At 39.3% G+C, this 25588-nt stretch overlaps 1 protein-coding gene across 13 annotated transcripts in view; it reads left to right on the forward strand.

Annotated features, from left to right (window-relative positions):
* LOC136879195 (modifier of mdg4) overlaps positions 1 to 25588 on the forward strand; it is a 617535-nt gene that overhangs the window by 340346 nt on the left and 251601 nt on the right. For 5 of the 13 annotated variants that reach the window (XM_067152979.2, XM_067152980.2, XM_067152981.2 and 2 more), the window contains exon 7: positions 21852 to 22134. The exons of 7 other annotated variants lie outside the window; for them this stretch is intronic. In XM_067152979.2, coding sequence (XP_067009080.2) covers positions 21852 to 22129 — 278 coding nt within the window. In that variant the 3' untranslated portion in view covers positions 22130 to 22134. Of the gene's footprint in view, positions 1 to 21851; positions 22135 to 25588 lie in introns of those variants that run through there. One more of the 13 variants, XM_067152974.2, reaches the window with a different exon arrangement.

The following is a 25588-nucleotide window of genomic DNA, read 5'->3' on the forward strand; positions in this document are numbered from 1 at the left end:
CAGGAAAGTGCGAAATTCACTTAAACTTAATACTCATTGAGTGTTCATGATTATTATTATTATGATGAAATGCGCTGATGTAGGTAACACCGTTTGCCGCGCCATGTTGAGTTTCTAACCTAACTTTCGTGAGAGGGGTTCGGTAGTTTTCAGGCACGACTAGTAGCTTGTAATATCACGTGTAATTTTGTGAATAGAGAACAAGATTTAAAATAAAGTGCCATCACACTGTAGGATGAAGGTTGTTTGTTGGTTAGGAGATTTTGAGTTTGTGAAGTATATTTGTATGTATTCGTTCTTGATCCAGTCAATCCCAAACCACCATTCATATCGATTTATATCGGTTGAGCGCAATCTTGAAACCTGTCTGCCAACTGTATTGCCTACATCACCACGTGGTTAAGTTACCTAACTCGGCGTGTGTGGTATATAGGTTTAATAGTGTTCAGTGTAGTTGTAATTTTATTTACATCCGTGTGTTGGTAACCATATAGTTCATCTGTGTCCCATACCCCTGTATAGTTCGTGTAAGACAAGCGGCAAGAATGTGACTCGGCAAAAATTGACACCGTGGTATCGATTAGCCATAACCTCCTTCTTATGCCGGTCATTAGCCGCGAATAATTTATTTCTTTTACACTTTATAATAATGTACCTATTGTTGTTTTAGTGTATGATATTGTTAGGAAGTTTTGTGAATTTGTTTTCACTTGTGATTTGCGTGTGATTTTCATAGTAGGGTATTACATTTTACGAGTGCATCAACTGTTATCGAAGCAATAGAGTGCTGACAGCATAGGCAAGGCAGCGCTCACTTGTTTTGCGAACTGTCAGTTTACAAGAAAGTCGTGCGGAGTATAGGACTATTTAATTTTTTTTACAATATACGTACTTTTTTCAGCTAACAATGTCTTCATCAAAGCCAAGGAAAACTTCGTTTAATGAAAGGTGGCTGCTTGATGATACTTTCAGAACGTGGTTGAAACCCATGCCTCAGGACAAATTTTCAGCATATTGCATAATATGTAAAACATCATTTTCTCTTAGCAACATGGGGAGGCAGGCATTAAAAAGTCACATGGTAGGAAAGAAGCATGCGAGTAGTGTCAACTTCACCCAGTTCTCATCATCCCTTTCAAGTTATTTTAAAAAAGAACATTCGAATAGTGAAGTAAAAAATGACTTAAACTCAGTAGATAATACCCTGGCCGCAAACACAAATTGTCCTCTGCCTGCCACAGCTACCACAACGAACTCTATCACATATGACTCCACTGCTGTTGTTTCTGCTTCTTCTTCTTCTTCCATTAAAGAAGGTTCACCAGAGACGAGATGTCTACAGAATTATCTTTCAAGAGAGCAAGTAACCAAAGCTGAGATTATACGGTGCATGCATACGGTCATGCAACACCATTCTTTACGTTCCAGTGAAGCTAGTGTACGTTTGTTCACAGTAATGTTTCCAGACTCTGAAATAGCTTCGAAAGTTCAACTGCATAGAACAAAAATTGCATATACAATCACTCGTGGTTTGGCCCCCTATTTTCATAAGCAAGTTCTTGAGATGTGTCATAAGTGCACACATTTCACCGTTGATTTTGACGAGTCACTCAATCTAAAAAAAACTCTTACAAATTTCAATGGATGGTCCAAATGTTAATGAAAAGTTCCTTCAGGATATTGGTAATTTATTAAGTGATGATCCAGATGCTCCTATTTTGGTGAACATTGGATCTTGTGGCTTGCATACTGTGCACAATTCATATAAAATAGCAGTAAAAGAAACCCAGTGGAATATTGCAGAGTTTCTTCGTGCTCTTCACTTCTTGTTTTGCTACGTTCCTGCAAGACGTGCTGATTATACACATTATTCAGGTTCAAACGTATTTCCTTTGAAATATTGTGCTATAAGATGGCTTGAAAATTCGAAATTCATTGACCGTGCTATAGATATTCTACCTAATGTTGACAAATATGTGGAAGGAACAAACACAGACAAGAAAATCCCAAACTGTAACAGCTTCAAAATCGTATCAACTTCAGTTAAAGATGAGCTACTTAAGGCCAAGTTGTCATTTTTATTATCTCTTGTTGGAGATTTGGAACCATTCCTAAAACAGTTTCAGACAGATCTTCCATTTGCACCACTCCAGTATGAATCTGTCATTGCAACAATGAAAAATGTCATGACACGGTTTGTTAAGTCTGAGTCACTGCAGTCTTCAGGAAATGTCCTCAAAATTAATTTAGACAGTAAAGAAAATCTTCCGCCTGCATCTAAAATTGACATAGGTTATGCTGCTAGAGCTGCACTTCGTGGCACTCCTGGGTTAAATGATAGAGATATATTAGTATTTCGCACAGATTGTCTAAGAGGAATGGTAGCTTTGTGCAAGAAGATACTGGAACGGTCACCACTGGCATATAAACTGACTAAAGGAATTTCTTGTTTTGATCCAAGTGTAGCCAAGCAACCTCTAAGCAGCAAACGGCTAAGGGTAGCTTTAAATGTCTTTGTTGAAAACAAATGGATCTCGGGTAATGAAGCTGATCATATACAAAGGGAGTTCACTTCTGTGTGTGAGAATGATACTTTCAAAGAAGTAATGAATTCTTTGTCTTCTAAAAACGAGAGATTAGATCACTTTTGGCTCCGTACTGTCTTGCCAACAGTAAATTTGAACACAGAAAAGATAGCTTCATTTCTCAAAATGATACTAATATTGTTTCATGGACATGCTTCACTTGAACGTGGTTTTTCTCTGAATAAAGAAATTATTGTAGAGAACATGCTACAAGAATCCCTTGTAGCACAAAGAAGAGTATATGATGCTATCTCAAACCTTGGTGGAATTGAAAAGGTCTCCATTAATAAGAACATGCTCCATGCTGCAAGGAATGCTCATGCCTTGTATATTCAAAATCTAAAGGAGAAACGTGAAGCATTGGAAGCAGAATATTCTTTGCAAAAAAATAAGAGAAAGGCCACTTTGTTGCTGAAAGAATTAGAAGAAAAGAAGCGGAGGGTGATGGCAGAAGCTCGACAGACGTTGCTCGCTATAGATGAAGAAATTTCTTCACTGAAGCAGTAATGGTAATAACTTTTTTAAATCTTAAAGTGAATTAAATTGGACTAAATTAAACTTGCAAGTTTTGAAATTTAATATGTACATTAATTACTCATTTATTTTTTGCATTTTAAGGTTTTAAAATGTATTTTAATATTACGGCTATACCTGGAAACCTATTATAATTTAATTTTTTTGTCATTGTGTGTCAGGGAAAAATTGTTTTTATGTCTGGAAAACAGGGAAATGTCAGGGAATTTCAAAATCTGGATTTGGTGGACACCCTGATTCCTTTTCCTTCAAGCATCTTTTGACCGTCTTTGCCGTATGGCAGGGCGCACCATCTTGCATAAATATTTTCTTTTCACCTCCTTTGGACCAATCCCGGAGTTTTGGAAGAAGTTGAGTTTGCAGATCATTGATGTAATGTTGTTGTTTCATCTTACCTTCAACGATGTACAGCCTACCCAAACCTCTGACACTAATCACTGACCATCTCATCACCGAAGTTGGATGTTTGGTAGTCTTTATCACACAATTTTCATTGAATTTTTCCGATGGCCTTCTCTTAATAAACTGAGCCTTGTTCATTAAAATCTGGAAGGTACTTTCGTCACTAAAGCATACTTGAAACACAAAAGCACTATGTAAACTTTTTAAAACTATGGATAATTTTCAAAACAAAATGAAGAGCTGGAAAACATACTGATCTCCAGTCTTCTACAGTGAAGTGTTTGTGCATCTTAGACCATTCCAACCGTTGCTTCATCATCCTTGGATTAAGTCTTGGCTTGCGAGCAGGTCTGCAGGTTTTGTAGCCCAAGTCTGCAGTCTCCGCCGAACTGTCTGGTAGACACTGGAATTCCGACATCGTTTAATTTCCTTCTTATGTTGCTGTTCGTTGCCGCTCTATCATCTATTATTATTTTTTCTCAACATTCGTTCACCGCGAAGTGATAACCCTTTTTTCTGCCACATTTGCCCTTACGATTCGATGTCAGAGTGTTCTTTTCATGTAACCTACGAATGATATTAGCCACTTAAGTTTTTGAAACTCCAACTTTACCGGGCGAGTTGGCCGTGCGCGTAGAGGCGCGCGGTTGTGAGCTTGCATACGGGAGATAGGTTCGAATCCCACTATCGGCAGCCCTGAAGATGGTTTTCCGTGGTTTCCCATCTTCACACCAGGAAAATGCTGGGGCTGTACCTTAATTAAGGCCACGGCCGCTTCCTTCCAACTCCTAGGCCTTCCCTATCCCATCGTCGCCACAAGACCTATCTGTGTCGGTGCGACGTAAAGCCCATAGCAGAAAAAACCTCCAACGTTTTTTGCTATTTCTCGCTATGAAAAATTAGTTTCAGTCAAAAACCTTGAATCATTCCCCTTTTGGTTGGTAACAGGTCCATTTCTAAGCCCATTTCTGAAAACATAACGATTTGAGGTTAGAACTGGAAAATTTTGTTAATTTTCTCCCAAAGGAGCATAAAATCATCGTGAACGGGCGTGAAGTATATGTACATGCAAGCAGAAATGAAAATAATTGATTAGGTTTAACGTACTATTAGAATTTTATCTTTAAAAAGCAACTTGTGTGCAGAGAAAATGAATACAAGGGCGACACGAATTTCCCTCCGTAAGTATAAATTGGCGCCAACATGTAAATAGTGTGACCAACATACAATATTTTTCACAACTCTCTCATTTAAATGTTTCCTTGATATATAAATACACTTACAGTCTTCCTACAAACACTTTCCAGTGTCAAAATGGTTAAATGAATCCATAAAGAGAGAAAATATGAGGTATTCATATTAATTTGGCCCGGGACTGTATATATATACATACACAGAACTTACAATAGTAAGTAACCTGGAAATAAACTTTGCAGTATCCTAAATGTGACCTGACAAATCATAGCTCCAGGCACAAATTTAGGGGAATAGAATAATACATATCCCATTATTGACCTGACATACAGTGAGCGGTCCAAACATTTACTATCTCGGTCATTAGCTTCTGAATAAGTTACAGTATTAAAAGTCAGAACACTTCATACCTTTAGACGTTACCCAGAGACCAATAGTATATTACCGAAACTTGGCGAGAACAGCATTACCAAGACATTCTCTAAATAAAGCATTAAGTGGCCTTTACCTGAGAAAGATGTATACGAGTCAATTTCCCGTTTGAATTATCCCGAATCAAAAGAGTGACGGGCGTCAAATACTTCACAATTTCTCACGGACCTCGATATGGGGGAGCTAGCTTAGCAGCCTGACGATTGGCCTTAGAACTCACAGGATAATTCCTAATTAAGACAGAATCTCCAACTTTGTAATTACCAGCTTTGCGACTCTTATTATAATAACGCTACACACGAGGATGTGAAGCAAGCAGATTACGACGGGCTCTAGTCCACGTCTCACGGATGGAGGAGGGTTCAATAACCTCCGGCAAAAGGTCATTAATTGACCAGAGATTGGCTAATGGAGAATTAGGAGAGAACGCATACATGAGTCTGATAGGAGTTTGCCCATGCGATTCATACTTAGCTGAGTTGCAAGCCAAAGACAACCATTCCAAATTTAGAGTCCCATCGAGGGTGATCATTTGAGTGATAGGCAATCAAGGCTGATCTATGTTGCGGTTATAATGTTCCGCATAGGCAATCAAGGCTGATCTATGTTGCGGTTAAAATGTTCCGCATGTGAAGGATTTGGGTAGTGGAGAGAAGTAGTAATATGGGTTATCGCTAACCCAAAGAAGAACTTCTTAAATGCATGAGAAGTGAACACTGAAGCATTGTCCGACACCAGATACTGGCAAGGACCAAACGTTCCAAAAATCTGTTTCAAACATAAGACTACTTTTGGTTGTGGTATCACGCGTGGGAAATAACCAAACGAAACTGGAAAATGCATCAACACAAATTAGCACATATCTACGGCTAGACCGAGAACGCAGAAAATGTCCTAAATTGTCTACAAACAGCTACTCCATAGGGCTGTTAGCTAGTTCAGATGCAAGGAAACCTAATCGGGTATTCTGAGCTTGCTTACTTAAGGAACAGACAGCACAAGATCGGATGCACTTACGAATACCTCCATCCATACCCTTCCATATAAAATGATTTCTAATCTTCGCTCGTGTTTTGAAGATCCCAAGATGACCACCTAAAGGGGAAACGTGGAAATATTTGAAAATCATGGCAGATGGAAGAACGACTTTCAACTTACGATCATAACGAGAAACACAAAGCAGCACCCCATCATTGATGACGTATGGCTTGACTTCTTCTCCCTCAGAAATTCTCCGGATTATGCCAGCGAGAGTTTCATCTTTTTCTTGATGCTAACGCAATCCCTGAAACAATTCGGGAATTTCTAGAAGAACATAATTAGCTATCCCAACCTTTTCTTCTTCTAGCAGATCATCAGTACCACGGTAAAACATACGACTCAACGCGTCAGCAACAACATTCTCGGAACCCTTAATATGCTTCACAGATAACTAAAAGCGGAAATACGAACGGCCAAGCGAGCGAGTCTACTAGTCGAACGAGGCTTCCGTAAAACCCAAGAGAGGGCCTGATTGTCGGTCTCAAGGTCGAACTCAGAGTTCTCAATGTAACGGAGTTTTTCCAAAGCGAACAAGACAGTGAGCGCTTCGAGCTCGTACACAGAGAATTTTACTTCCGCAGAAGTTAACGTTCTGGACGCATAAGCAACCGGACGGTGCCCTAGCTCAGTGTCTTGGAGAATAGCCTCGTTCGACTGGTAGACTCGCAGAGCAAAATTGAGCACGAACTTCCTAAAGAAATTACACATGCCAATGAAACGGGCAACAGCTTTTACGTTACGAGGCGGAGGGAACTCGCTTATAGATTTGGTACGATCAGGATAAATAATTACTCCACTAGATGACACAATATGTCCCAAGAACGAAATCTGTGGTCTAGCGAACGAGACCTTGGTAGGTTTGACAGTTAAACCTGCCTTCTGAGGACGGCCATAAACTTCCCGAAGGTGATCGACATGTTGGTCAAAATCTTTACTGAATATAATCAGATCGTCCAAATAATTGATGACGAACTTGAATTTGATGTCAGAAAGAACTATGTTTAACAAACGAGTCAAAACAGAAGCTCTCGTGGTAAACCGAAAGGAATTCTCTCGAATTCGTAAAGGTTTCAGTCTGTAGCAAAAGCTGTTTAATGCTTAGATTCCTATGTCAGGGGAATTTGAAAATATGCCTGATTCAGATCTAAGGAAGTGAAGACACTGGCCTTACTGAACCAAACAAAACACGATTTTAAATCGGGCAATGGGACAGATTCAATAGCAATATTCCTGTTCAGTACCCTATAGTCAATAACAGGCCGAAATCCACCTTGTGGCTTAGGTACCAGAAATACCGGTGACGAGTAGGCAGATGTAGACCTCCGAATGATACCTTGATATGACAGCTTGGAATTGCTCCTTGAGGACTTTCATTTTGGGCGGTGCTAAACGATACGGTGGTGATTTAACAGGGGTGTGATTGGCAAGTTCGATCTTGTACTCGAGGACGTTTGTTAACCCAAGTTTATCCCTAAGGACATTGGAAAATTCCTTACACAAACTCTGAATACACTCTGCTTGCATATCAGGTCGGGCAACATCAACAGTCGTCAACGTAGTCTCATTCGACTTGACCTTTCCATTCAAAGGATATTGATGAAACACAGTTATCAATATCCTGGGCTGAAAGTGAAAATGAATAGATCCTTCAGACAAATTAAGAATGAGCAGAGAATGTGCAATGAAATTGGCTCCCAGTATGACTGGACAGGATAACTCGTTGACAACCACGAAGCTGAATTTCCAGGAAAAGGAAGCTGTTCTTACAGAAACTCGAAATCTGTCAAGAATCGACACAGGTTCTAGTCTATTAAAGTTATCGGAGCTCTTTGACAGTTCATAAAGTTCCTTATCAATTAAGGACACTGCTCTTCCCGAATCAACTACAAAAGACATGGGTACCTTCTTTACACTAGTTTAACATTCAGATAGGGCAGTTGAGGTCGATGAATGGCCTTTACCCTAGTCCAATCTCGCAAATTACTAGGAGACCCAAACAAACAGCTTTCAAACAAACTTGAAAGATTAGAACAACCTTCTTTTTCAGGAATGAACATCGGCAGATGACCGTTGAGTGCGTCCGGCACTCCTTCTGCCACTCTGTTATATGATAGCTTTCCTAGTCAACTCCTGTTGCCGCGATTACCTCTAGATGATTGGGTACAATTTCGCTGAAGTACAGGACAATTAGGACGTACATGTGTGTTAGACCCACACTCGTAACACTTACGTTCTACGGGCTGAGAACCGGAGTTACTACGGCTAGGTTTAGTAAACTGCCGCCGAGGACAAGCATTTCGTAGATGATCCGCCGATTTACACAGAAAACAACATCGTGTTTTGTCTACAGAATTCGAAACAGGGACAGAAGCGCTACTAGACCACGGTCTATCGATATTACGGAGCGAGTCTGCATACTTCACTCCTTCTGCAGCAACACAAGCGTTTTCTAGCTCAAGGAAAGAATTAGGCCTTGATGAAAATGACAAGTAAGACCTATACTAGGGCGTCAGACCTTCAACAATAGAACTGACAATCTCACCTTCAGAATATTTCAACCAGAAAACCCTCAAAAACATTTTAATGTCCCTAACATACTCTGAGGGTGATTCATTACTTCATTGTACTCGAAAGAAATATCGCTGCACTGGAGATGATAGTGCTCTGGTAGGAATACATTCATGTAACAGTTTTACGTGGAAATCCCCAAGAGAATCATGTTCAGACATAGCCACAGCTATGCGACTTGCTAAGTTTCCAGAAGCATGCGGGTAAATGATTTGAAAAATCAGATCATCTTTGACGCCATATACAGCACTGTACTCGATTAGAGTGCACAAGAACTCAGAAACTTATTAGATAAGGTCTATAGAATAAGACTTCATCCCTTTAATAAGTAATTGCAGCGGATGTGGTAGCTTTGTGAAATTAACGACTGAAGAAATATTCTGTGTCGCACATGAATCATCGCTGGATGAAATGGGGTGACCAGGCGGTGGTTGCGAAATTCCCTGTTCAGTAAGTTCAGCAACTTCAGCAGGCTTATTTTCAATGGAGACAGAAAACAAGCTATCTCCCATCCTCAAAAGAGACTCAATTTTATTCAACCACAAATCTAATAAGGTTTTCACATCATCGCCCATACTATCGCCAAATAATACCTGGAGATCAGACACACGGTTCCTGTAACGAAGCAGGCGAGCTTTAGTACGACGAATCTGCTTTCGTGTGACATCACTTTGACCTTGACTAAACTCGTCCAACGTGGACTCTATTTGAGGCAGAGAAACTCTGACACGACCTAACGCACTCTCAAGAACAATGGAAGGTTGACAGCTCAATAAACTAACAGGGTTACATAACGAGGAACGAAGTAATCTAATATTATCGTCTAATGAGCTGGCAGGAGAAACGCCCCTTAAACTCAGTTCATATCTCAGCTCCTCGGTTTGTAGCAATTCGAGACTGAAACATTCGCATATCTTATCTTCATTAACGGGTCCCATTGACCCTTGTGCATCTTTACTAGTATCCATCATATTTGCTCCTTTAATTATGAAAGAATATTAGACAAGATTGAATTTGCTGATGGAAACCACGCCATAACGCTACCACCTGAGAAGCTGCTAGCATTAGGGCCTAGGGAAACAGGATGCCCAGAGAGGAAGCTAGGTGGACCAAGGTTAGGGAGCTTTCCATCCGTAAATTCATCCGTCTTTTATTCAATGGTAACAACATATTTACAATTCCATAACGGAAGAACCTTTTCAAAGTAATCCAATAAACTCCTATTGGATTCATACATACAACCGAGAACGTAATATCCTTTACCCACAGGTAATATAAGAGAAACACAAGTAGTACTAGAATATAACATTTGAAAAATACATATTACAGAAAGAAACGGCCTTCAACCGGCCATAGGCCCCTGGACTACAAACCCGGCTCATCCACACAACGCAGCACACACAGAAGCACAACTCTAATCCAATTACACACCCATTCGCGGCCACAAGCATTAACCTTTCACTCAGTATATACATGCACCATTCACTCACGACTTACGCTCTGATGTTCGCAGCCCAGAAGCCTCGGGTTCGAAAGGAACCCCAAGTAGATGCTCTAGAGAGCGACAAATAAATAATGAGGATCAAGCGCTGGATACAACCAGCTACCAAGACTACGGTTGAGAAGGGAAGAAGGAACAGGAGAGGGAACAACCAGTATAGAAACAGAAAATACACTCAACTCATAGCGCAGGCACACTTCAAGTGTCTGTAAGAGTCTTTTGAGTCTGAGAGCACAATTAGAAGTTTCTTGTTATACAATTTTTTAAATACCTGAAAACATCGTTGATAAGTAGTTTATGAAGGTTATGTAGCTTTCGCATAGGTAAATAAAGGAAAAGATAACATCTACTTCTGAAATTTTATGAAGAGTAGAAAAGGGAGCAGGAATGGTATGTGATGGTAAAGAGTATTGTAAGTCACGGGATATAGCGAATACTTGCAGTCTATTCCCAGCTACAATACTGAAATATTTACATTAACACTAATGCTTCTCAATTTTCTAGATTATTGGGACATTACTAAAATGACAGAAGATATGGTTGTGGCAGCCATCAAAACCTCAAGGCAAAGAAAGTCATCTGGACCTGATGAACTGCTTTAAAGCATGCGTAGAGTACATACGTAAAAATGGTAATATATAATGTCATGCTGAGGACCAGTACATTTTCTGACAAATGGAAACATATGAAAATAATGCCAGTTTTAAAAGGTCGAAACACAACTCAAATTAATAACCAGTAAACCAGTTGTGTTTTCATCATCACCAGCAAAGAGCATAATATACTGCATTCTTTTTCAGCATGCTACGCCTGTCATCTCATTTTTTTCTAAATCATTATTCGGACTAGTGATGTCTTATCTCAAAAACTGAACTCGGGTTGTAATATATAAAACCGGGCGAGTTGGCCATGCGGTTAGAGCGTGCAGTTGTAAGCTTGCATCCAGGAGATAGGAGGTTCGAACCCCACTATCAGCAGCCGTGAAAATGGTTTTCCGTGGTTTCCCATTTTCACACCAGGCAAATGCTGGGCTGTACCTTAATTAAGGCCATGGCCGCTTCCTTCCCACTCCTAGCCCTTTCCAGTCCTATCATCACCATAAGACCAATCTGTGTCAGTGCAAAAAAAAAAAAAAAAAAAAAAAAGAGAGAGAGAGAGAGATAAATTACATCTTGATGTAACTGAATGTGTGCAATACTAATATTATTTCCTGGATTTCCTGGTTCGAACCCCACTGTTGGCTGCCCTAAAGATGGTTTTCTGTGGTTTCCCATTTTCACACCAGCCAAATGCTGGGGCTGTACCTCAGTCATGGCCATTTCCTTCCCATCCTATCCCATCATCGCCATAAGATCGCCTGTGTTGGTGTGACGTAGAGCAAATAAAAATATCCCCTCCATTTATCTATTTCATTTGTAATTATGTTCTGTTACAAGTTCAAACAATTTTTTTACTGTATTACTTGTTATTAATATTCAAGTAGAAGTGAACATTGTAATTATTGGGGAAACCTGTAATGTTCACTATACTTCCTAACTCACCCCATTTCCGCTCTATAATCCCTCTAAACAATCTCCTAATTTATGTTACCACAGTGGTTCAAGCGAAGGCTTTCTGAGCGCAGATCCGTATCTCACGCACCCACTCCATAGTCTCACTTAAATCCCCGATACTGATAACAATGTCCGTTCTTAAACTTTATTTATTCACAAAGCACAAGATGCAGCTAATCTGAGCGCATTTTACTTGTACAGTCAACAGACTAATTAACAAATGAGTTGACCAGTTGCAAAACCCGCCATTGTATGCAGCTCATCAACATACAGAAACCAGTAATGTAAAATATGAGCAAATTCCATTTAATCCATATGTTTAAAGGTGACAAATAAGTGGAACTGCTGCAGAAGTCGTTATGTCCAGCGTGTGTTATGCAGCAAAGCTCGTTATGTCCCAGAACCCTGTGAGAGGATCATACTTACTGTACACAAACAAAATCAGGCACTGTGTGATAAGAGGTGAAGTAAGCTATAACAGCAATTGTGGTGAAGTGAAAAGCATATTGAAGCATGGGAAACCCTTTTTTGCTATTGTGCCGGTACCAGTGGAGGAAGAACACATTGCTGGCCAAACATTATGGGAAAGAGTATATATGGGACGATGACCTCACGTTCTACGAGATACAGTTTGACCAGCGGCAAACTTTAAACAGTGAAATGCTAGACAATGACGCTGTTGTGGGAGATTTTGCTGAGAACAATAACAGATTGTTAATATAACTGTACAAAATGTTAAAGAACTTATAAAATGTTTTGAATGATGATTTCTTGGTATAATCATAAAATCAAAGAGCGGGGATTAGATATCAAAACATATCCTCACCTTAAAAATATTTCCATTCATTCTATTTTCATAGTGTAAGACGTAGCTAATAAAACATGTTTACTCTATTCCATATATTGCTGCACATACCTTTTTTATCTCCACAAAACTGCTGCAAAACGCATTATGTCCAAATGTTTTTTGCAAAAACATGGGTTTTATAAGTTATATTTTGTGGAGATTTTGTAGTATGATGAAGATGAACTCTTACTCTTTAATTACAAAATTTCAACCTCTTATCTTTGTTGCATTACAAATGACAGTTTTTTATGCTTCCTGAAAAATAGAGGATTCAAAACATAACGCAACCAAAAATCAATCAAAGAAATACCTTATGCAGTAGATATGAATTCGAACAGGCTATCTCACTCCTTCCTACTGATAAACAAGAAGGAAGAAGTTAGAAAGAAACTAGAACACAGGTTTAAACATAACAATATTCCTCCTACTAACCATTTCACTAACATCCATTTATCCAATTTGAAACAAAAAATCACACATAACAATCTTATAATAACTAAAGCAGACAAAAGATACGTAGACAAAGTCTCTTACATAAAAAAGCAAAACCTTTTTATTAATAATAATAATAATAATAATTTTCTAACAGTAAAAAAAAGGCCCTACTACTAAAAGCCAGAAAATCTTAAAAGAAATTCTAAAAACTCTACTTTCCTCCTAAATTACTAAGAATGTTGTAAGTTATTTATAATGAACCCAAGAACTCCGCCATTGTCCGGTCCCAAGTCCGGAATGAGAAAGGAGGAGGGTTTGCTGGTCTGGCACCCAGCTGTAAAATTGCCAACGCCGAGTGTTGGACGGCGGGAAATAACCTGACTCCCTAAGGGGGCCAACGGCTTCGGGCGAATGAGCCCCTTTGGGTGGGGTGATGGTCCCCACAGTGGAGGAAATGCCACTGGAATCCATTATGCAGTGTCTGTTCTCCAGGTTAGGGGCGGCTGCACAAGGCGTCTGTACTCCAGAGGAGCGGCCTCATTATCACCTCACTGGATCACATCCAGAGTTGTAATTCGGGACCTAGTCCCACACAGGTGACACCTTGACAGTCAACCATGGAAGGTCTTTTAAGGAATACTCCACCGGCTGAACTAAGAGTTCAGAGAAGGCAGCATTCGGATACAGTGGGCTGCCACCTGAAAGATACCGTGAAGTCGGAGGCACGGAAATACCCCAGTACTACATACACGAATGAGACAAAATCAAGAATCAAACCAAAGCAGATAACATACTTCTCTACACACAACATAAACTCACTCATGCAAACCGGTAAACTAAAAGTGATCACCAACATAATGGACCAACACAAAATTCTTATCATGGGATTACAGGAAATTAGAAACACTGACCAGGATGCCTTGGAATCTCAAGGGTACAGACTTTATAAAGGTATACCCGGGAAGAGAGTGATGAAGAATGTCCCACAATTTGGAACAGGATTTTTGATCAGCCTTAAAATAATAAACTCAGTTCAAGAATTCAGATCACAGTCTCCACGACTCTCAACGCTCACCTTAAAGGCATCTAATAAAATCTATACTATAATAAATGCCCATGCTCCCACTAATGATAAAAACAACTCCTCAAAAGACCAGGAGGAAACAGGAGAATTTTGGGACCTATTGGACCAGACCATAGATAACATCCCCAAACACCATATAAAATTATTAATAGGCGACTTCAACGCTCAACTAGGCAGAGAAAGAAAATACCGTGACATCATCGGAAAATGGCCAGCACACAAGAAAACAAATAAAAATGGAGAGAGACTAGTTGACCTGTGTAGAAACCATAATTTAATCTCAAAATCTACATGTTTTAAGAGAAAACCTCAAAAACTCAAAACATGGAAACACCCTGACTACACTAAAGGAGAATGGCAACTAGACCACGTCTGCATGGACAAATACCACCACAAAGAGATCTATAACGTCAAAGTCCTCCGAGGAATAGACACAGGTTCAGATCACTACGTAGTTAAAATTAAAATTAAACTCACTCCCCAGAGGAGACAACAAAAGCAAGCCCTTAAAACTAAAAGAAAAATAGATCCTACCCAGCTAATCAACAACAAAAATTACCAGAAAGCAACTGAAAAAATAAAAATCACAGACAAACTTGAAGACTTAGTACACAACCTTAAACAAATTGCAGAAGACCTAGCTTCAATTAAACCACGTAAAAAACACCAATAGTGGAACAGTGAATGTGATGAAACAGTGGAGAAAAGACATCAGGCATGGCTATTACATCAGTCCCAAAAGACAGAAATATCCTATCAAAAGCTAGTAAAACAGAGAAAAGAAACTACCCAAGTCTTAAGAAGAATAAAAAGACAACATCATAAGGACACCCTGCAGTTAATTGAAGAACAGTTCAGTAAAACTAAATCAAGGGACTACTACAAAACCTTCAGAAAGCAGCTCCAAAAATATGAACCCCCGACCCTACTGATGAAGGATGAAGATGGTAAGCTGGCCCATAACAATAAAGACAATGCAGAAATTCTGGCTAAACATTTCAACAAGCTTTTAAATTGTGAGGAACCTACAGAACTCCTTCATTTGGACACCAACACCCCGATAAAAACATCACCAGAAAACATCAATCCCCCACAATAAAGGAAGTCTACCAAGCTCTGAATAAATTAAAAAACTACAAAGCGCCAGGAGAAGATCAGACCTTTGCGGAAATCTGGAAATATGCAGGAACCTCAGCAACTTGTCTCTATCTGGATTAAAGAAGAACTACCAGAACACTGGACAACAGCCCTCATTCATCCTCTGCACAAAAAAGGGGACAAAACCGACCCTAATAACTACAGGGAAATCTCGCTCCTAGACATAACATACAAAATATTTTCAATAATCATCCTTAATAGGATAAGTTTACAACTTGAGAAAGAACTAGGAGAATATCAAAGAGGTTTCAGACCCTGGAGGAGCTGTCCTGATCAGATCATGAGTCTTAAGTTGATAATGGACTATAACAGGAGAAGAAACAGAGATATGGTGATAACATTTGTAGATTTCAAGAAAGCTTATGATTGCATCCATAGAGAATCTCTGTTTAAAATTTTAAGACACCTTGGACTACACCCCAAATTAATAAACATGATAAAATTGACTCTCACCAATACCAAGTCAAAAGTGAAGTTTAGGGGTGAAACATCAGAGACATTTGAAATTAAAACTGGACTACGGCGGGGAGAAGGGCTCTCACCACTATTATTTAACTGTGCTCTAGAAATGGTAATGAGGGAATGGTTTAGAAAATGTCCCCCCAAAATAAAGATTGGCCGAAAAATCAAAACAAATTGCCTGGGTTTTGCTGACGATTTAGCATTACTAGCAGTGGACATAAAAGAAGCAAAAACCCAGATATCAGAACTTCAAAACATTGCAAATAAAATTGGCCTCAAAATATCATTTGAAAAAACAGAAATTATGCCCCAAAAACCAACACAGCTAAAAGAAGTCACCATAAATGGTAATAAAATCAAAATAGTAACTCAGTTTAAATATCTTGGAGAAGTAATAACACATAACTTAAATGAAAAAATCTCAATCCAAGTAAGAACAAATAGATTAGCTAAAGCACAAAAATTAACATGGGATATCTACAAAAAGAAATGTCTATCAATAAATACAAAAATAAAACACTACAACACAGGTATAAAACCGGAAGCTACATATGCAGCAGAAACACTCTTTTACCTGAATAAACAATCAAAGACTGACAGACTTCAGAAAATTGAAAGGAGGATTGGAAGAACCTGTATCAACAAAAAATATCAGAAAGATGGACAGTGGCGGTTAATACCTAACAAAGTCGTGTACAAAGAGCTAGAACCCATTACAGATACTATGCATAAGAGGAGACTGGGATTCTTTGGACATATCATGAGGATGCAGGACTCGAGACTTCTGAAACAACTAGTACAACACAATCTCGTCTCAAAAAATACCACAACAGGATGTAAATGGATCAGAGAAGTAAGAGAGGATCTGAAGGAAATAGGCCTTACAACAGAAGACACCAAAAATAAGATAAAATTGAATACAAAACTCAAGAATACAAACCTCCGCTTTACCCTTACACAAAACAAACCAACAACACGCACATTTTCAACTGAGGAAAGGGCACGAAGATCGGAGCGTCTGAAGAAGTACTGGGAGGACCGCAAAGCCCGAACAATCCCTTCAAAGAGACCTGAACGACGGACTGACTAAAGTGATCCTATGTGGTCATAAAAGAAGAAGAAGAAGAACCCAAGACTCCCTACAGCTTGAGGATTCAGACAGACAGCTTAATATCCTTCTTGTTGTTGTCTGTCCAGCACTTTGCAGGCCTTTCAGGTGATTGATGTCTTCCTGGGTTGAAAAGGAGGGTCGGTTTTACAATGGAGTTGTTGTTGCTTATGACAACATGGCCATACAACCCTTCTTTCTTAACAGTAGGGGTATAGCAAGTTCCCATCTAACTTAGTCAAGTCAGTCTGGGTGTTCATCTGAGCATTTTTTTTATCTGAATGGTATGGAGAGCCTGCTTGTGTCTCGTAAACATTCTGCCCCGTAAAAACATCCTTTACCGGTACTTGTCTGCACTTGAGCTCTACTGCAGTGATTTTTATCCGGTTATCAGAAGTTTTGACATTATCTGAGGTGACCATTGTCTCAGGTATTTAAAGTGCGTAGTTTGCCACAAATCGTTATTATCGGCGGTGATGTTGTTGGTTTGAAGGCCACATTTGAAGTACATGGTCTTTAAGAGGTTGAGACATATTGTCTGGTGGTGGATGACAAGGTGGGTTTTCTGTCAAAAAACGTATTCTTTCAAATTGAAGAGAAGGCGTTCACTAGAGGACAGGTAATAAAGTACTACATTTATCTTTTAATGGTGTCTTCATATACAATCACAGAGTTCTAGCTTTGTCATACTGTATTTTACAGAAACAGGATTCCTTTCGCTTGTGACATTTTGACTAAATAGATTATTATGAACCATGCTCTATACTGATCACACTGTTATTCTCTACTAAATATTTTCTTGCTGATAACACAGACAAGATTAGACTCTCCAGGAGTTTGTTTACTCTCCATTGTCATATGCCTTTAAAAGCTGCCTCACTAAATTTTTCTTCGCACTGATGATAATACTAACATATTCCAGAGAATGTAAAGTGATGCACACTGACATGAGATTGCAGCAAGTTCCTTTCTCTACTAAGACATTAGTGCTAGCATAGTAAATTACAATGAAAACAAAAAGAGATACCAATTTCTCAACAAACAATCCCTATGGAAACATCATAAAAGGCTATGTAATTCCCACTGTCCTAGTTCCGATGGCATTTACACACATACATATAGACATCTGAACTGCAAGGTAATGAGTTTTGTTTCGGCTCATATTACATTCCTTACATTTTTTAATAAGTGGATGGCAGGGAGGGATTCAGTTAGGTGGAAATGTAGTAAGCTGTTTGGCCTATGTGACGACTTAGTCTTAATGGTAGACTGTGCCGAATGCCTGCAGTCTAATATCTTGCATCTTGAAAATAGGTGCAATGAGTATGGTATTAAAATTAGCCTCTCGAAGACTAAATTGATGTTAGTAGGTAAGAAATTCAACAGAATTGAATGTCGGATTGGTAATACAAAGCTAGAACAGGTCGATAATTTCAAGTATTTAGGTTGTGTGTTCTCCCAGGATGGTAATATAGTAAGTGAGATTGAATCAAGGTGTAGTAAACCTAATGCAGTGAGCTCGCAGTTGCGATCAGCAGTATTCTGTAAGAAGGAAGTCAGCTCCCAGACTAAACTATTTTTACATCGGTCTGTTTTCAGACCAACTTTGCTTTACGGGAGTGAAAGCTGGGTGGACTCAGGATATCTTATTCATAAGTTAGAAGTAACAGACATGAAAGTAGCAAGAATGATTGCTGGTACAAACAGGTGGGAACAATGACAGGAGGGTACTCAGAATGAGGAGATAAGGGCTAATTTAGGAATGAACTCGATGAATGAAGCTGTACGCATAAACCGGCTTCGGTGGTGGGGTCATGTGAGGCGAAAGGAGGAGGATAGGTTACCTAGGAGAATAATGGACTCTGCTATGGAGGGTAAGAGAAGTAGAGGGAGACCAAGACGACGATGGTCAGACTCGGTTTCTAACGATTTAAAGATAAGAGGTATAGAACTAAATGAGGCCACAACACTAGTTGCAAATCGAGGATTGTGGCGACGTTTAGTAAATTCTCAGAGGCTTGCAGACTGAACGCTGAAAGGCATAACAGTCTATAATGATAATGTATGTATGTATGTATGTATGTATGTATGTATGTATGTATGTATGTATGTATGTATGTATGGAAGCCATTTATTTTTAGTTTCAACCAATAGAGTGTAAATAAAATACCTGAAAAAGATGTAATTTAATTGATTCAACTATATCTTTTACAAATAGAGTCTTTAATTAATTTATAATTTTATTAATGCTGTATTCGTTTTGACAGTCTGAAAAATTTCACAGTTATAGACCTTATATGTCTGTCAATGAGTTATTTTCCTAGCTATAAATACTGTCACAAACTTCTGGCTTCGAGATTGTAGAACCAGTTTTCCAGGTAGCAACAAAATGGGTGTTCAACAGTTAAGCATGGAGTAGAGTGAATGTGACAACAGGATAGCTGTAATTGCCTTGCACAAGATTGGAAATTCACCGGTTGAGATTTTCCAAACCCTGAAACAGCTGTAAATCACAAGAGATTCATACATCAGACAAGTTACTGAGATGGGCAGTGTAGCCTGGTTGTCCTCGCAATGTGAGAACAGTGGGCGAAATCTCATCTGGAAGCAAAATATATAATGGCATGGGAGCTAGGGTACTTTCTGAAGAAGCTTATTGGCGGAGCAACAAAGATTTCCTGACACCGGATCTGAAGCAGCAGAGAAAACTAAAATCAAGCGGTACACCAACAGTGGAAGTCAGAGAATTCTTGTTACCGACAAGAAAGTCTTCGTCATCGAAGAGACCAAGTGCTTGGGAAAGTCGTGAGATAATTTTTTTTAAGGTTCAGAGAAGTCACCTCCCCACCTCAGTCGTGGTTTCGTTGGAGGTGAGCTATGTGGGCCTTACCAGGTTTCATTTTTGTGAAAAAGGTGTATAAACAAGTGCCTGAGGGTACGTTGAAACTGTTGCAGACCTCTTGTGAAGGACTTGAGCAAGATTCTGTGCCAGCACATAAGGCAAGGCTGACTCTACTATGGTTGCAGGCCATCTCCCATGCTGAGTAGTCAGTCTTAATCCTCTGGATTTGCTAGTGGGAATGGTCTGCAAAATAGGATGCCCCTTGCTTGATACCAGCCATCCTGTAAGAGATGACTGGCCAAAGAAACTTCAAGCCTGTGCATGTGGTAACAGTGGACATTCTCAACACATGATTGGTGGAAATTGTGAGTACTGTGTGTATCTTATTAGAAGAAAAATATAAAGTCTCAAACCATATCTTAATTTGCAGTAGTATTTATGGCTACATTAGCTTTATCATTATCATCATCATCATCATCATTTATTTGCTTGGTGTCACACCGACACAGATAGGTCTTATGGCCACGATGGTATAGGGAAGGCCTAGGAGTGGGAAGGAAGCGGCCGTGGCCTTAATTAAGGTACAGCCCCAGCATTTGCCTGGTGTGAAAATGGGGAAACCACGGAAAACCATCTTCAGGGCTTCTGACAGTGGGATTTGAACCCACTATCTCCCAGATGCAAGTTTTACAGCTGCGCAACTCTAACCGCACGGCCAACTCGTGTGGTATTATTATTATTATTATTATTATTATTATTATTATTATTATTATTATTATTATTATTATTATTATTATTACTGAATTTTCCTACCATATGATATTCTGCTTAGTGTCAAGAAGTACGGAAAGAAAGAACCATTTTCCACATGAAGACCTGGTGGAAAATACCAGATAAGCCACATTTTCCATTTTTTTCAAGAGAGCAAAAACAAACTTGTCAGATATTTCATAACATTGTTTTCAAGTTGTAAATAAGTTAATGTCTCTCACACATTACCTTATTAGCAAATGGTATGCTTGTTATTATTAAGGAGTTATTCAAGTAAACATGTAATATACTCAGGGAGAAGATGTCAGCCCCTGGACTTGTCAAATTTTCCATGCTTTTCGTTAAGCACTACTCCTTATTTTGTAGAAACCAGCTGCAAGCTTACATTCGGCAGACAGTAGCAAGCGACACTGCAACACTTAATAGCGGAGTACCCTGAAGTTGATTCTGACAAATACAGATACCAACAACACTGACTCGCGCACTATAACATACGCTTTCTTGAACTCACCGCCTCACTGACTGACGGCTCGATATATATACTGTTCGATCAACCGTCTAGAATTATAGATTTCTGGAAGGGTCCTTACAACACTCTAATGGAACACACTCGAAACATCGATCAACCAGCTAGTCGAATGGAGTACTCCAGTAATGGATCCAGCTAGAACTTTCCTTACTGTTTACCAATACACATGGAAATTTCTCCAATATTCCTAATGTCTCTCTACATGTATCTGGATAATAAACCTTACAGTACGTTTTCAGAACCCTTCATATATACCAAATTATAGTAGAATAAATCTAATATACGAACATTAGAGTTTTCTACCGCTTTCGTCTATATAGATTTTGAGTTTAAACCTGTACACAATATGTATTTGAGGTTATACAAATTTATAATACTTATTTACAGGGAAACCATGTATTAGTTATATTTAACATTTAATAAAAGATAATTTAGCACTTAATAAAATATGACCAACCACAATAATTGAAGGTTTTACACCTGTTACGATGTCGTACCTACGACAGGTTTTACTTATCAGGTAATTTTACTTAACAGGTTCCCAATGAGCCACCTGCTGGCATTGAAACCACAAAATTGCGATTGTGGTCTTATCAAGATTTTCCCCCCAGGCCTTTGTATGTTTGTTACATGACAATTCCTCATATATTTTTCTGTCTGTCATAGAATAAAGTGGGCTACAGACCAAATAATTATAGAACTTAAAATTTTATATTGTAAAATAAAGAAGCCTCATGGCCTAGTGCTGAATACTTTAAGCGAATAATGATATCGGGCTGTGCCTAATGAGCTGCGCTCTTTCTAGGTGCGCTGACGTACGTGTCCAGTATCCGTGGAACTTTGCAGCTGGTACACGATGGATACATATACAGTTTGAGTGAAGACTTTGGAGCCAAAAAATACTGGAGATGTACGGAATACATAAAGCAGGGATGTCGGGGGTTTTGTAAGACTCTAGACAATAAGACTGCTCATCTAACTAGACTGCACAACCACGATAAGGTGTTTGACAAGATCCGAGCTAAGCAGGAGATTGCCAAGAGGAAGCAGATGACCCTACTCCTCCTTCAAGCCAGACAGTAGAGATAGTGAGTGCCAACCATATTCCTTTCAGTGTGAGTGCATGGGTCCGTAAACAGTTTCAAGAATCAAGTGGCATGGCTTTCGTTACAGTGTTATGTCTAAAAAAGTATGCATTGTATGTAAAATCTGGCCTTGCCTAGCCTTGCTTTGTGAAGTGTTTAATGTCTCTCCCTTTATGGATTCATTCTACTTTCTTGGTTGTTCATTATGTGTGGAGTTAAGGGGAAAAGCATGGTATTTACAAACTCATCATCAGTTTCCCTTTTCCAGCTCCAGCTGATTTGAGATCTCAGTTACACCTTTTCGTCTTCCTTTATCCAACCACTGTAGATGCTCCTCAACAACTGTGTTTCAATCCAGGTTCCTTCTTATGTTGATGAAGCCCAGCTGTCTTAATCTGGGTCTACCTCCCGTTCTCCATTATCCACTTCGATATCATAACGTGCGTCTTGTCTATCTGTTTCCGTTCTATCTGACATTTCCAATCCATTTTCCTTCCTAACATCCTCATTTATTACCCTGTCTTTGTCTTTCGTGTCATATTTCTTAAAAATTCATCTCTTTGATCTGAATTTTACTCTTGGGTATTTTTGTTAGTGTCCAGGTCTCTGCCACATATGTCAGTATGGGGCAATAATAAATCTTATATATCGTCTCTTTATATTTCCTTGGTACTTCCTCCTCCCAGATCAAGTTTGTCACATTCTGGTAAAATGTTCTATCCTTTTACTGATTTTCATGTTCAGCCCTAGATCCTGCATCTGTTCACTTCCCAAGTACTCAAAGTTTTCTACAATTTCAAGATCTTGTCAGCTAATTTTTACAGTTTGTTTCCCTTCTTGTTCTCCTCCAGTCACCACTGTTTTTAGCTTTCCTCCATGCATTTCATATAGCCACTCAGCATGTCATCTCCATTTGCTACCCATACCACAAACAGTTCCGTATCTCCATATGTTTCTTCACAGTTTCAACCATTATCATTATAAACAAAAATGGCAATAAACTCATAAAAAAAAGTCCCTTGAACCACATCTCATAAAATGATCTGGAGATGATAATGTCCTATTATGCAGTTAAAAAAACACATTAAGTTTCTGTAGATACTATGACAAAGGCTCAAATTTCAATGTACAGTATTTCAATCCAGTATTTAATCTTGTTCTGAGACAAAATTCCTTCATGTGTTTTCTAAAGCAAGTTCCTGATTTGTTATCTTTACATTAGAAGGCAATCATTTGCTTCACGGAATTTAAATGACTATAAATGCTCTTGTGTTGTAGTGATAGTCGTCATCGTGTTCCACACTGTTCCTGACTACCTAGACAATGAACCTCCTCCGTTTCTCAGATGCTGCCTTTCTCCATTTCTGGAGATCACATCCTACTACATGCGCAACTCAGTTCCACTTCTTGAACCATACCTCTGTTTGTACATCTGTTAGTCCAGTTTTAAGACTTACAATATGAAAACATTTCCTCAGAAAAACACCCAGAAATCTTTTTTCCATCCTTTGCTAACATGCTAAAAGTTGTTTGACCTGTTTATAAGTATGTGAGAATGCAAGTGTCTATAAATTGCGTGCTCCAAAAGGCAGAATACCTAAATGAATTCTTGAGTGTATTCTAATGTCTCTTCTTATTGGTTCTTCAAGGCTGTTCATGATTAACGTGGTCTTCATGTACTGTGCTCGTACAGGGGTCATTCAACATAAATGGAAACTCGGAGTTATTCTCTGAAAATAGGACATCGCCTGCAAATTAAAGTTGGAAAGTTTTCTGTTTTAATTCCAATTCATATCTCAAAACACATCCTCCAGTAGATGATATAGTATCTCTTTGGCAGTAGGTCTTTTCATCTTGATTAATAACTTGACATACTGTAGGTCTTTTCAGCTGACTCCGGGTAGACTTTTGCATTACTTTGATGGTAGATATGATGAAGATTTTTATGTAGGGCTTTAGCACTCCTTGCTTCATTAAAGCATTCAAAAGACATAAATGTGCCATTTTTCTAAAGTTCAGCAAAGGATACATACAGTTTCTTGTATTAATCCTTATATTTCTTAGTGGCCTAGTCAATTGTAGAAAATCCATATAAAAAACCTTCTTGTTCAGCTTGCTGATTAGTATCCATCCATCTCAACAGTATCATAGTATTATATACTGACTAGCTCGTGTACCCGTGCTTCTAGGTAAAATGCTGTTCCCATTGCGTTGCTCTTAGCATTACCCGAGAAACACCCTGGGGAGGTCGCCACACGTTGTTTCTCATGCAAAGTCTGGGTTGTGGAGTTTTCATTATAATGACTGCCCCATTTCCTACTGCCAGTCTCAGTTGTGTTTGCCAGTTTAGTTTATAATGTCCAGCCACCTTGCCTACTGCCAGTTACAGTTGAGTTTGGCAGTGTAGTTTATAATGGCCGGCCACCTTGCCTTCTGCCAGTTACAGTTGAGTTTGGCAGTGTAGTTTATAATGGCTGGCCACCTTGCCTTCTGCCAGTCACAGTTGAGTTTGGCAGTGTAGTTTATAATGTCCAGCCACCTTGCCTTCTGCCAGTCACAGTTGAGTTTGGCAGTGTAGTTTATAATGGCTGGCCACCTTGCCTTCTGCTAGTCACAGTTGAGTTTGGCAGTGTAGTTTATAATGTCCAGCCACCTTGCCTTCTGTCAGTCACAGTTGAGTTTGGCAGTGTAGTTTATAATGGCCGGTCACCTTGCCTTCTGCCAGTCACAGTTGAGTTTGGCAGTGTAGTTTATAATGGCTGGCCACCTTGCCTTCTGCTAGTCACAGTTGAGTTTGGCAGTGTAGTTTATAATGTCCAGCCACCTTGCCTTCTGCTAGTCACAGTTGAGTTTGGCAGTGTAGTTTATAATGGCCGGCCACCTTGTCTTCTGCTAGTCACAGTTGAGTTTGGCAGTGTAGTTTATAATGTCCAGCCACCTTGCCTTCTGTCAGTCACAGTTGAGTTTGGCAGTGTAGTTTATAATGGCCGGCCACCTTGTCTTCTGCTAGTCACAGGTAGTTTATAATGTCCAGCCACCTTGCCTTCTGCCAGTCACAGTTGAGTTTGGCAGTGTAGTTTATAATGTCCAGCCACCTTGCCTTCTGCCAGTCACAGTTGAGTTGGGGTGTTTTCATTATAATGGCAGATCCCCTTGCCTAGTGCCGGTCACACTCAACTTGGGCAGTTCTCATTATAATGGCAGTTTTCCTTGCGTACAGCCAGTCACAGTTGAATTCTACTGCCGTTCAAAAAAACATTTCCTTGTTAAGTACATTTTTCGTTCCCCCGCCCCCGCTCCTTGGCTGCAGAATGACAAGGCTGTCATGAGAGCTTACATGTGAGCAGTCTACGTATAACTGACCATGGGAAAAACAATAATTCCTTAAATCCACACCAGTAGCTTTTAATGACTGCTCTCGAGCTTAGTTTATTGTCATTGTGAAGGATACTTTAAT

This window comes from Anabrus simplex, chromosome 8 (assembly GCF_040414725.1).
Source record: "Anabrus simplex isolate iqAnaSimp1 chromosome 8, ASM4041472v1, whole genome shotgun sequence".
Lineage (NCBI taxonomy): Eukaryota > Metazoa > Arthropoda > Insecta > Orthoptera > Tettigoniidae > Anabrus > Anabrus simplex.